This window comes from Otolemur garnettii, unplaced genomic scaffold (assembly GCF_000181295.1).
Source record: "Otolemur garnettii isolate 467f Iridium unplaced genomic scaffold, OtoGar3 scaffold00001, whole genome shotgun sequence".
NCBI classification, from domain to species: Eukaryota; Metazoa; Chordata; class Mammalia; order Primates; family Galagidae; genus Otolemur; species Otolemur garnettii.
The window spans coordinates 34,174,373-34,185,577 of record NW_003852396.1 but is presented as its reverse complement, the minus strand read 5'-3'; the positions used below and the strand labels follow the sequence as shown (position 1 = coordinate 34,185,577).

The 11,205-nt window shown below is 36.0% G+C and overlaps 1 protein-coding gene across 1 annotated transcript; it reads left to right on the top strand.

Annotated features, from left to right (window-relative positions):
• Positions 1 to 6,012: 6,012 nt before the first annotated feature.
• On the top strand, positions 6,013 to 6,957 carry LOC100941604 (olfactory receptor 52N5). Its single transcript, XM_003781465.1, has one exon. It carries the CDS (start codon positions 6,013 to 6,015, stop codon positions 6,955 to 6,957), a length of 945 nt encoding a protein of 314 aa, XP_003781513.1.
• The last annotated feature ends 4,248 nt before the right edge of the window (positions 6,958 to 11,205 follow it).

Genomic DNA, 11,205 nt, shown 5'->3' with positions numbered 1-11,205 from the left:
TAGCCAAATACCATATATTGCTATGTATGAAGCACATATTTTGTCCAAATTTTAGAGGGGAAAAATAAGAATGCACATTATATATTGTAGTGTGGCTTGGGAGTAGGGGAGGCCAGTGGGCTTCTGGGGGCTGCTGGGAGCATAGGGTTCTGGTCAGGGAGGATCTGGGATCTGGTGAGGGTGGATTGGAGCAGCCCCCACTGACAGCTGCAATTAAGGAAGAGGGTGGTGGTGGAGCTGGTAAGGCAGATCACGGCTGTACAGCGTGAAGACTGAGGCCTGGCCATGTGGAGGGGTCCACAGCCCCAAGCAGGCTCCAGGGACCCACCTGACTTCCCAAGCAGCGTCAGATGCTCTTGTCTCACCAGCTACATGTGTGACCATCTCTGCTGTGGCTCACCAATGTGGTGGAGAGGAAAGGGCTCTCTAGGAAAAGGGAAGAGACAGCCTTCATGGTGCAGGTGGCCACAGGAGGGCAGTGTGATCCACATGTTTACCAGGAGAGTGTTCGCCCTCTCCCGAAGTGTTTCTCCTGGCTGAGAACTGGCCACTTTTTCAAGGGAAATTTTCCTGAAAATTTGGGCAAAAAAACCATGGATGCTCATTATACATGGCAAAATAGGGTAATATTCATTTGTATATGTACCACATTTTTTTAACCCATTCATTCATTGACAAATACTTGCCTGGAGAAACAACCCTCTCTCCTTTATTTGAACTTGTATATACATCTTTATTTCCATTTTTTGATAAGGATTTTCTTGGATAAATAATTAAAGAAAGTATTTGAATAAACCTACTTAATTAAAGTATGAATGAGAACTTATTGGTCCTTATTTGACAAGTGGAGACCAAGAAACTACAACACCTGTCAAAACTACTAGAATGTAAGTTGAAAACATTCAGGCAGATAATTCATTGGAAAGTAAAGCAGCAATTTATTTTCTTTTTTCTTTTTTTTTTTTTTTTGAGACAGAGTCTCACTATGTTGCCCTCAGTAGAGTGCTGTGGCATCACAGCTTACAGCAACCTCAAACTCTTAAGCTTAAGTGATTCTCTTGTCTCAGCCTCCTAAGTAGCTGGGACTGCAGGCAACCACCACAACACCCAGTTATTTTGTATTTATTGTTGCCATTGTTGTTTACCAGGCCCTGGCCGGGTTTGAAGTCCCCAGCCTTGGTGCATGTAGCTGGCACCCTAACCACTGAGCTAAAAAGTAATAATTTCAACACACCAAATAATCAGTATAATGATAATCTTCAATTTGGCTGTAGGGTTGATCCCATAGACATCTATTTAGGGCCTGCTCCACTTGACTTCCATTACCAGGTGCATAGGGTTGGAGGAGACCAGTTACTAATAGAGAAGCTCACTTTGCAAGGTAACATATGTTTCCCATTGTTCTCAAACTTAGGAAATACAGAGTTTGTGTGCAATGTAAGTATTTTCAAATTAGTAAATTTTTGAACTAATATCTATTCATATCTATTACTTTTCCAGTGGAATTAATTATGTGTTGAAATTCATTATAAAGGTACAATGCAACATGTTAAAAATAAACACCAGTTAGAGAAAGTTAAAGCAAAATTTAGAGCCACGAAGCAGACTACTTGGCTGACGTTCAGACCTATACTTTAAAAAAGTTTTTAAGGAGAAAAGTGTTCATAATGTATTTTTAATGGAAGCAAACAGTGATGAAGTAGCCTTGGGCAGTGCCTATTGCTCAGTGGATAGGAAGCCCACCACATACTCAGGTTTGCGGGTTTGAACCTGGTTGGGCCAGCTAAACAACAATGACAACAGCAACCAGAAAAATAGCCAGATGTTGTGGCTGGCACATGTAGTCCCAGCTACCTGGGAGGCTGAGGCAAGAAAATCACTTAAGCCCAAGAATTTGAGGTTGCTGTGAGCTGTGATGCCACAGTGCTCTACCGAGGGTGAGATAGTGAGGTTCTGTCTCAAAAAAAAAAAAAAAAAAAAAAAAAGCCTGTGAATTATCCTGATTTTTCAGAAAAAAATTACATATCCATGGAAATAAAGACATATAAAACCCAAATAGCAGGTATTTTTGAATAGTAGAAGTATTTATTATTTATAAATGTCTTTGTTCCTACTTTTTTCTGTTTTCGGTAAGTATTTAGCTAATTTAGAATTCACAATATTAAACAAACTGAACATTTGTGATATCACAGACACATATACATCATTGCTCTATTTGTAATTGCCTTAAGCAAGAATGTTTTACTTCTAGTCCTAAGGTTGAATATCTGTGACATGCTTTCTTCACTGCCCTCCTTTGGGGTCCAGCTATGGTTGGAGAAGGTTTTTTTTTTTTTTTTTTTTTTTCCTTTTCTTTTTTTAATATATGAAGCTTTGTATCATGTTCTGCTGTGGGGCTCTTTGGTCCTCGGGGCTCTTAAGCCTTGTTTCACACTAAGATGTAGGACTCTTGAGGATATAAGAGATTATGCCTATTTCTTGTGGGAACTGGGCTTGACTAAAACTTCTAATTGAAAAGCCTGTAAGTGAAAGCCAGGGTGCTGCCATACAGACATTCCTGAGTTCTCTCTCTGCCATGAACACCTTTCACATTTCTTCTTCTCTGAAGCTATATTGTGGGTAAGGAGTTTCCAGCCTTCCACACATTTAAATCCTAAGCTTACCATACAAATATGACAAAGCATAGTCTTGTTCTAAACAATTGGTAAGGATCAGCATACAGAAAATGTTGGTGATTTCTTAGTGTGGTAAAATTAGGAAGAATATATTCATTCCACACTCAAAGTACAGGTGGGGATATGTGCTTCTTGTGGAGAAGGTACCAGTTAGATGCTCACAAATTCTCCTTTTGAATATAAGGAGCTCTTCTCCTTATATTTATTATTTCCCTCAAAATTACCTGCTGTAATGCAAAGGCAAAGTATCAGATAACATCAGCGTTAAGATTTCTGTGTCAGGAAAAGACAAATAGCTACAAACTTTTCCCTTTGAGTCACTAGCCCACCCTTCCTCTCTCCCTCCCCTTTCTTTAATTCAGTCCTACAGCTTGTATTCACCAACACAACTCCAATTTATCTAGTATTCTTTTTGAATCCAGGCACTGTCCTCATTCATAGGGTGAAATGGGTGGCAGATTTAGCTCATACACTGAAACAGCTCACAGCCAAGTAAAGGGATAGGATAGATGTAAATTGTTCTTGCACAGATCCCCAAATTATCATCATCATGGAAAAACTGGAGGAAATATAAGGGTGGGAGAAAGGAATGAACATGAATTTCAAATAAATCTGATTTGGTTTAAGAACAATGATGATGTGCTTCCCCAGTATTTTGTGTAGAAAACACAAGATTCTGTACTTTGGGGAAGATATTGAATGCACTGTGTCTTGGTAAGATAAATTTGATAGATAATATTGAATTGGCAGATCATCATAAGAATTAAATTCATAAGTTTATTTAAATATTAAATAAGTAAATACATTAAATAGATTATACAGACAATTAAAAGTATTAGTGAAGTGTTTTTTTTTCCTAGATAGGCAGATAAATTCAAGTATTCAGATAGGTATGCAAATTTGCTATTTATGCTTACAGTAAACCTGAAAACACCAGAGAAGAGACACAGAAATTTCTTCTGCTAAGTGCCAAAGGATGAATTATCTATCACAAATATGGTGGGTACTAATGATTTTTATAATTTAACAAATGGAATTTGTTTAATTTAGAGTCCATACAATGGAAACATTCAAGCTAAGTGATAGTACTTTGTGTCACTAAAAGTTTCGATGTGATACTTCAGGGAAAACATTTCAGAACAACGATAATAGTAAAGAAGAAATAGTATGAGAAAATCTAGAAGTCTCTTTTCTGGATCCAGCTTTTTCCTGACATTTTCCTCCAGGATATTGGGGATAGGGTTGATTTTCCTCCATGTCCTAGTATCCACTAACTTCCTTGAAAAAAAAAAAAATGCCATTCTAGGCCATCACTAGAGAAGCATAATGTGAAAGGAAAAAGATAGTTAAAAGGGAGTTTCCTTGGCTTTCCTAGACTCTAAGTCATACCTGGGGTTTCCAAATTTTGATAGAGGCTAAGGTCACGTGATTGTGATTATTCAAAGGAGCCTGTTTTCTGTTCTATAGAGCCAGAGGCAGCTATAGATTCTTCCTACACTGTGTCAAAGGGCTGCCCATCCCAAATGGGATGAAGAAACAACAGAAGACTCAGCAGAAAGCATCAATCACCTCACTTTCCACCACATCGTGGAGGCTCTGACACCTATTTCTGGTAATGGAACCCATTACCCAAGGAGAAAAGAGAAATTGTGATGGTATGATTGTTAAGGTTCAGCATATCTTGATGTGTTATGCTATTTTGTTGTCATTATTGTACTTTTAATACCTATATGGTCTCTTTTTTATTTCTCCTGAATCACATGGAAAAATAAGAAAGCTGAGAGTCTCGGGTAATGCTTAATAGTATTTGTAACCAAATTACCCTTTCTTTTGGAAAAAAATATAAATCATTCCAAGAAACCTACTTGCTACTTCCTGAAAAATGACTGGAATGCTTGACAAGGAAGAAAAGGAAGCAGCAGAAAGTTTCCCAAATTAGAAATATGATGCCTCATCTTCATCCATAGAAAAACAAGAAATAAATAAATGCAAAATCAAATAAATGAGACTAAATCACTTTCTACTGCTTGTTAGTCCCCAACTTCTGCATTAAGTGGCTTTATAAAAGCCAATTAATTGGCTTAATGGAAAAGATGGGAAGTCTGAGCTAAGAAAACCTAGATTTTATTCTGAATTAATCACTAATAGCTTTGGGAAAGCAAATTAAGCATCCTGTATGTAAACCAGGAAATTCAGTGATAGTACCTCACCTTCAACTGCAGAAAGCACAGTTCTTTGCAAAGAAAGTGTCCCTCCATCCCAGTGTTCAAGGAAGACCTGTTAAGATAAGTATATAGCCTTTGTCTTTAATCTACATTAAATTTATTTTTGCACATGGCAGGAGAAAGGGTCTAGTTTTATTTTTCTGCGTGTGAATACACAATTTTCCTAGCACTATTTTATTGAGGAGACTGTCCTTTCACCATTGGAGTAGTTGAAATCTTTGTCATAAATCCACTGGCTATAGGTGGGTGGGTTTATTTATGGATCATGTACTGTGTTTCATTGGTCTATGTTGTTGTTAATGTCAGTACCTTGCAGTTATGGTTACTATAGCTTTGTAGTGTATGTTGATATCAGATTGTGTTGTAATGCCTTCAGCTTTCTTCTTCTTCTTCTTCTTTTTTTTTTTTTTTTTGAAACAGGTCTCCTTGGCTTGAGAGCCATGGCATGATCAAAGCTCACTGTAGTCTCACCCTCTTGGCTTCAAGTGATCCCTTGGCTTCCACTTCCCAAGTAGCTGGAACCATAGGCATACCACTGTGCCTGGCTAAGTTTGTTTTATTTGTAGAGATGGGTTCTTATTATGTGACCCAGGGTGGTCTTGAACTTCTGTCTTCAAGCAATCTGCCTGACTAGGCCTCCTGAATTTCTAGGATTATAGGCATGAGCCAACATGCCCAGCCCTCTAGCTGTATTGTTTTTGCATTGCCGATTAAGAATCTGCATGAGTGTTGGAGTTATACATGAATATCATTTCTGTTCCCGAACCTACTGTGTGACATCCAATTTTATTTAATCTCTCTGTGCCTGTTTCATCTTTATTGGATAAAAAAAAAAAAAAAACACTGTGACTGTGTTTATGGCTTTATAATTTCATTAGACATTTTATAAAACTTTTAAATATGACCTGGGATATAATATTAGTCAATAAGTTGTATATTTTCATAAACACTGTTATTCAAATTGTTGGTACTACTTTTAGTACCAATAAATATTACCATCTAAGTTTTAGCTTGCATTTGTAAGGAAGATTGGAGCCAAATTTCTATCCTTTAATTTCTTCTACTTCAAACAGAAACTTCTGGAAAAATATAGTCCTTTTATTGAAGTAATCATGCTGGTTTCCAACAATTCATATGTAGCCCCTCAATATTTTATTCTTAATGGCATTCCTGGTCTGGAAAGAGTACATGTGTGGATCTCCCTCCCATTGTGCATGATGTATATCATCTCCCTTGTGGGGAACCTTGGTCTTGTGTATCTCATTTATTATGAGGAGTCCTTACATCGTCCAATGTATCTCTTTCTGGCCATGCTCTCCCTCATTGACCTTTTTACCTGCACCACCACACTACCCAATGCACTCTGCATCTTCTGGCTCAAGCTCAAAGAAATTAATTTCAATGCTTGCTTAGTTCAGATGTTCTTCGTTCATGGGTTCACAGGTGTAGAGTCTGGCGTGCTCATGCTCATGGCTGTGGACCGCTATGTGGCCATTTGCTACCCTTTGCGCTATGCTAGCATACTCACTAACCCTATCATTGCCAAGGCTGGGCTTGCCACCTTCCTGAGAGGTGTGTTGCTAATGATTCCCTTTCCATTCTTGGTCAAGCGTTTGCCTTTCTGCCAAAGCAATATCATTTCCCATACATATTGTGACCACATGTCTGTGGTAAAGTTATCCTGTGCCAGCATCAAAGTCAATGTTATTTATGGCTTAATGGTTGCTCTCCTGATTGGTGTGTTTGATATATGTTGTATATCTGTGTCTTACACTATGATCCTGCGAGCAGTGGTCAGCCTGTCCTCATCAGATGCTCGGCAGAAGGCCTTCAGCACCTGCACTGCTCATATATCAGCCATCATCATCACCTATGTTCCAGCATTCTTCACTTTCTTTACACACCGTTTTGGAGGGCGTACTATTCCCCCCTCTCTTCACATCATCGTAGCTAATCTTTATTTGCTTCTTCCTCCAACTTTAAATCCCATTGTTTATGGGGTAAAAACAAAGCAGATCCGAGACAGTGTCACAAAGTTCTTCCAGGGTTCAAGGTGATTCAAAACAACTGGAATTAGATAGAAGAAAGATGAATGAAAACTAACAAAGAAGAAGCTTGTTTGGTATTTTACACTTACTTTTTAATTGTCACTCTCAGAGTATAATTTTTGAAACTATACTGGGGAAATGTATAGTTAATTCTGGACTTATATCTCAATGAGTATCCTTTTTATGCTCCAGCCCTAGTTTTCTTAATAAATTAGATATAATTTATTCTATTTTATTTTGAAACAGAGTCTCACTTTGTCCCTGGGTAAAGTGCCATGGTGTCATAACTCATCACAATCTCACACTCCTGGGTTCAAGCAATCCATTTGCCTTAGCCTCCCGAGTAGCTGGGACTACAGGCGCTCACCAGAACATCTGGTTTTTTTGGGTTTTTTTTTTTTTTTTTTTTTTAGAAACAGGGTCTCCTTCTTGTTCAGGCTGGTCTTTAACTCATGAGCTCAAGCAATCCACCCACTTCAGCCTCCCAGAGTGCTAGGATTACAGGTGTGAGCCAGATATAATGTATTTTAAATTGACAAATAACATTCATTGTATGTATTTATTGTTTACAACATGATGTTTTGGAATATGTAAACATTGTGGAATGGCTTCATATACTTGATCTCATGGAACAGAGAGTAGAATGGTTGTTTCTTATACCAGTTTTTTAAGATATATGCATTATTTTTAAATTTTTTAAGTGTTTTTGATATATAATAGTTGTACATATTTCGGGGTACATGTGATATTTTGATACATGCATACAATGCATAATGATCAAATCATGATGATTGGGATATCCGTCATCTCAAACATTTATCTGTTTTTTATATTGGGAGAATTCAAATATTTCTCTTCTAGCTATTTTGAAACATACAATAAATTATTGTTAATTATAGCTACCCTACTATACTAGCAGATACTAGATATTATTCCTTCTAATTGTATTTTTGTATTCATTAATCAATCTATGTTTATTCCCTTACCCTGCCTAGCTTTTGGTTAACTGATTACCACCAATCTAAATTTATCTCCATGAGATCCAGTTTTATAGCTCCAGACATGAGTGAAAACAGCAATCTCACTATTGGTTATATAGAATAAAAAAGAAGAAATAAAGAAAAAGAAATCAATATATCAAATAAATATTTGCATTCTTGTGATTATTATAACAATAGTCACAAAAGCTTAGGTATGAGATCTACCCTAAGGGTTCACAACAGAAGAGTGGATAAAGAAAAAGTAGTGTGTATATACATATGATATGAAATATTATTCAGCCATAAAAAGACTAAAATTCTGTAATTTGCAGCATTATTGATGGAACTGGAAGTCAGTATGTTAAGTGAAATAAACCAGGCACAGAAAGACAAATATTGCATCACTAGTTTTAATCAAGTTGTTAGTGTGGGTTTATAACAGTTTTCCTTGAAGGTATTTATCTAAGACATATTTTTAACATTCCGAAAGCAGCCTTAAGTTTCTTGTTTTTGTTGGTAATCCTTGATATTGAGCATTTTCTAGCCATGTCTATTTTCGAAGCTAAATTTCAATTTATGGATTCATTTTAAGAAACATTTTTCTCTGTATATCTAATCAAAAAGGTATCTAATGTCACCACAGTTTCTAGGATGTACATGCAAGTCTTATTTATCTGTAGGCTTCAGTACTCTAGAAGTCACACTGTGGGGGCTACACGATACATGGTGTGACTTTCCCATTTGAATATCAACCAATCAGTGAGATGATTGATTCATTCATTCATGCTTCATTTGTTCATTATTTCATTTTCCATGTCTGTGTACATTTTCAATAGCTAAACTAAAGCCTAAAATAAAACTTACCCTTCCTTCTTCTTGATTGCTACATATATTACATTACCACAATATACTTATTATTAGTTTATTTGTTTGCATATGTGTTTAATTAACCCTAAAACATACTGTCTTTTAATATGCCAGATATATATTTCTTTTTGCATTTTAGGCATTAATATAATTCAAGTCAAAAGGTATGAATAAAACAAAGATTCATCCCATGGCTGAATGAACAAGTCTATATTTGTTAGGCTCTGTTAGGTACTAAAAATGGAAATATATAGACATTACCCCCATCAGAATGAAGTTCACACTTTAGCTGGGATGTGAAATAGCAATAAAATACATTAAATTGAGGCTTATGCTAATGGTCTTTACAGAAGGCAAGGAAGATTTATGTTATCAATTCAAACTAGAAAGGAAATAGAGCACTTATGTTTACTGGAACATCATCTTAGGAGATGAATAAAAGAATTAATGAAAATGTAGTCACTCATGTAAGCAAGTAGGCTGGACAATTAAGTTGGTGAACTTATTCTACAAAATGTGCTACATATCTCATTGCTGAATATCACTACGATCCTCTCCCAAGTACTCCCCCTGGCCATCTGGTGACTGTCGTGATAGAGAGCAATGAGGTATGTAGCACTTTTTCCCGGATAAGGTCTCCAACTTAATTGTCCACCTTCATATGTGTACTATTCTATAGCTTAGAAAAGCAGTGTAACAGAGTTTTGCACAGTGGTAAAATAACACAAAAAATAACCCTCTAATCTTGAGAGAATTAGACGGTTGTAGAAAAACACTTAAAACAGACTGAAAATCATGAAGAAATTCCTGTCTACCAGGGAGACAGACAGTTTTCTTTCTTTCCCCAAGAAAAGGAGGTACATTTTCTAAATTCTACTTGCTGCATGAGGATATTACATAATAAGCTATGCCAAAAATTGGAGGATCTACATAATTCAGTGAGTCAATATTTCCAGATGACAGATGATTCCAGTATTTCTAGTCACAAAATGATACAGGAATAAAGATTAATTCTATCTAACAAGATAGACCAATGGAACAGAGTACCAAAGGTTTGTTAACAGGGCTTCACATTTCACATAGCAACTGATCTTTGGGAAAAAGGTTTTTATTAATTGTGCATGTAGTAGCAAATAAAAATATCTGCAATTATCTGAAAAATGTATTAAAAACATGACTTCTGCCTCGCTCCACTTTATATCTATATGAGGTCATATTTTCTTTATAAACATTAAAGAAAGTGCCAAATTTATCCAATTGTAAGAAGCAGCAGATAATGAGCCTATGACTCACAGAAAAACAAAATTTAAACCAGACCACAAATCACGAAGATAGTCCCATTTAGCAAGGAGACAGTCTTTATTTCAATTAACGCCATCCTTTGCCTGGTGGCCTAACCCCTTCAGGCCTTCAATTGCATTACTATGCATTGAATTAGGCATCACAGTACTTATAAAAATATAAATTATTATTTTGTTCTGAAAAATATAATTAATTTTTATAAAATTTATTTTATGTGATATGTAGTAAATTTCTCGTTATTTTAAAATAAGTTGATAAATGTATACTTTGTAAATTTATGTTTTAATTTTGAATCAGTTATAGATATGAGTCATGCAAGCAACAACTTTTAGTATTTTTATATACTTTACGTATTCATTCCCAGCATGATAGGTTAGATACTGCAAAAGGCAACTCTAGAAAAGAACAAGGCAACATACAATGAACATGCTAATCATATTGCTTTTCAAAGATCTCTTCTAGTGTCATCACAACATCTTAGAGTCAAACTGGATAGACAGAAATAGCAACTAAGCAAAACTTCGGAGGCAATCAAAAAAAATTCTTAAAGAAAAAGTCAAATGCTCTTATATCTGAACCATGATTAAGATTCTGCCTAGATATTCTTTTTTTTTATTGCTGTTTGCTCTTTCCTTCATATAACATACTGATGTTTTTAGCTTTATGAATTTTCAATCCCCTGTTCCACAGTATTTGGGGTCCTTGCCCTCCACCTCCACCAATCTACCTTTAATCATTTGTTTCTTCAAGAACATTTAACTTTCTTTTAGAAATGAAAGAAAGTTATCTTCTAAATCCTCTTAATATAGCTTAAATATTAAAGTTTCAGGCCTGCATTGGAAGAAGGGGACAGGAAGATTGAATGCCTGGTGCTCAGTCTCATGTACACAGTATCTCTAGATATGAACCAAGAAAAATTAGACTCTCATTCTGAGGCACCAGGGGAGGACAGATATGAAAGAACGTTTTTCTGATCATAATCAGGAACTATTTTCTAGCTGTTTCTTCTTGTGATTGTGGTGATTTATACAAGACTTCTGCCACTGCCAATGATCCTATTTGGTTATAAAAAAATACAGACATTCATAATCTTCATGACAGGTCATAC

Coding starts and splice junctions, on each gene's coding strand:
- LOC100941604 (XM_003781465.1), top strand. CDS start 6,013: ATGCTGGTTTCCAACAATTCATATGTAGCCCCTCAATATTTTATTCTT.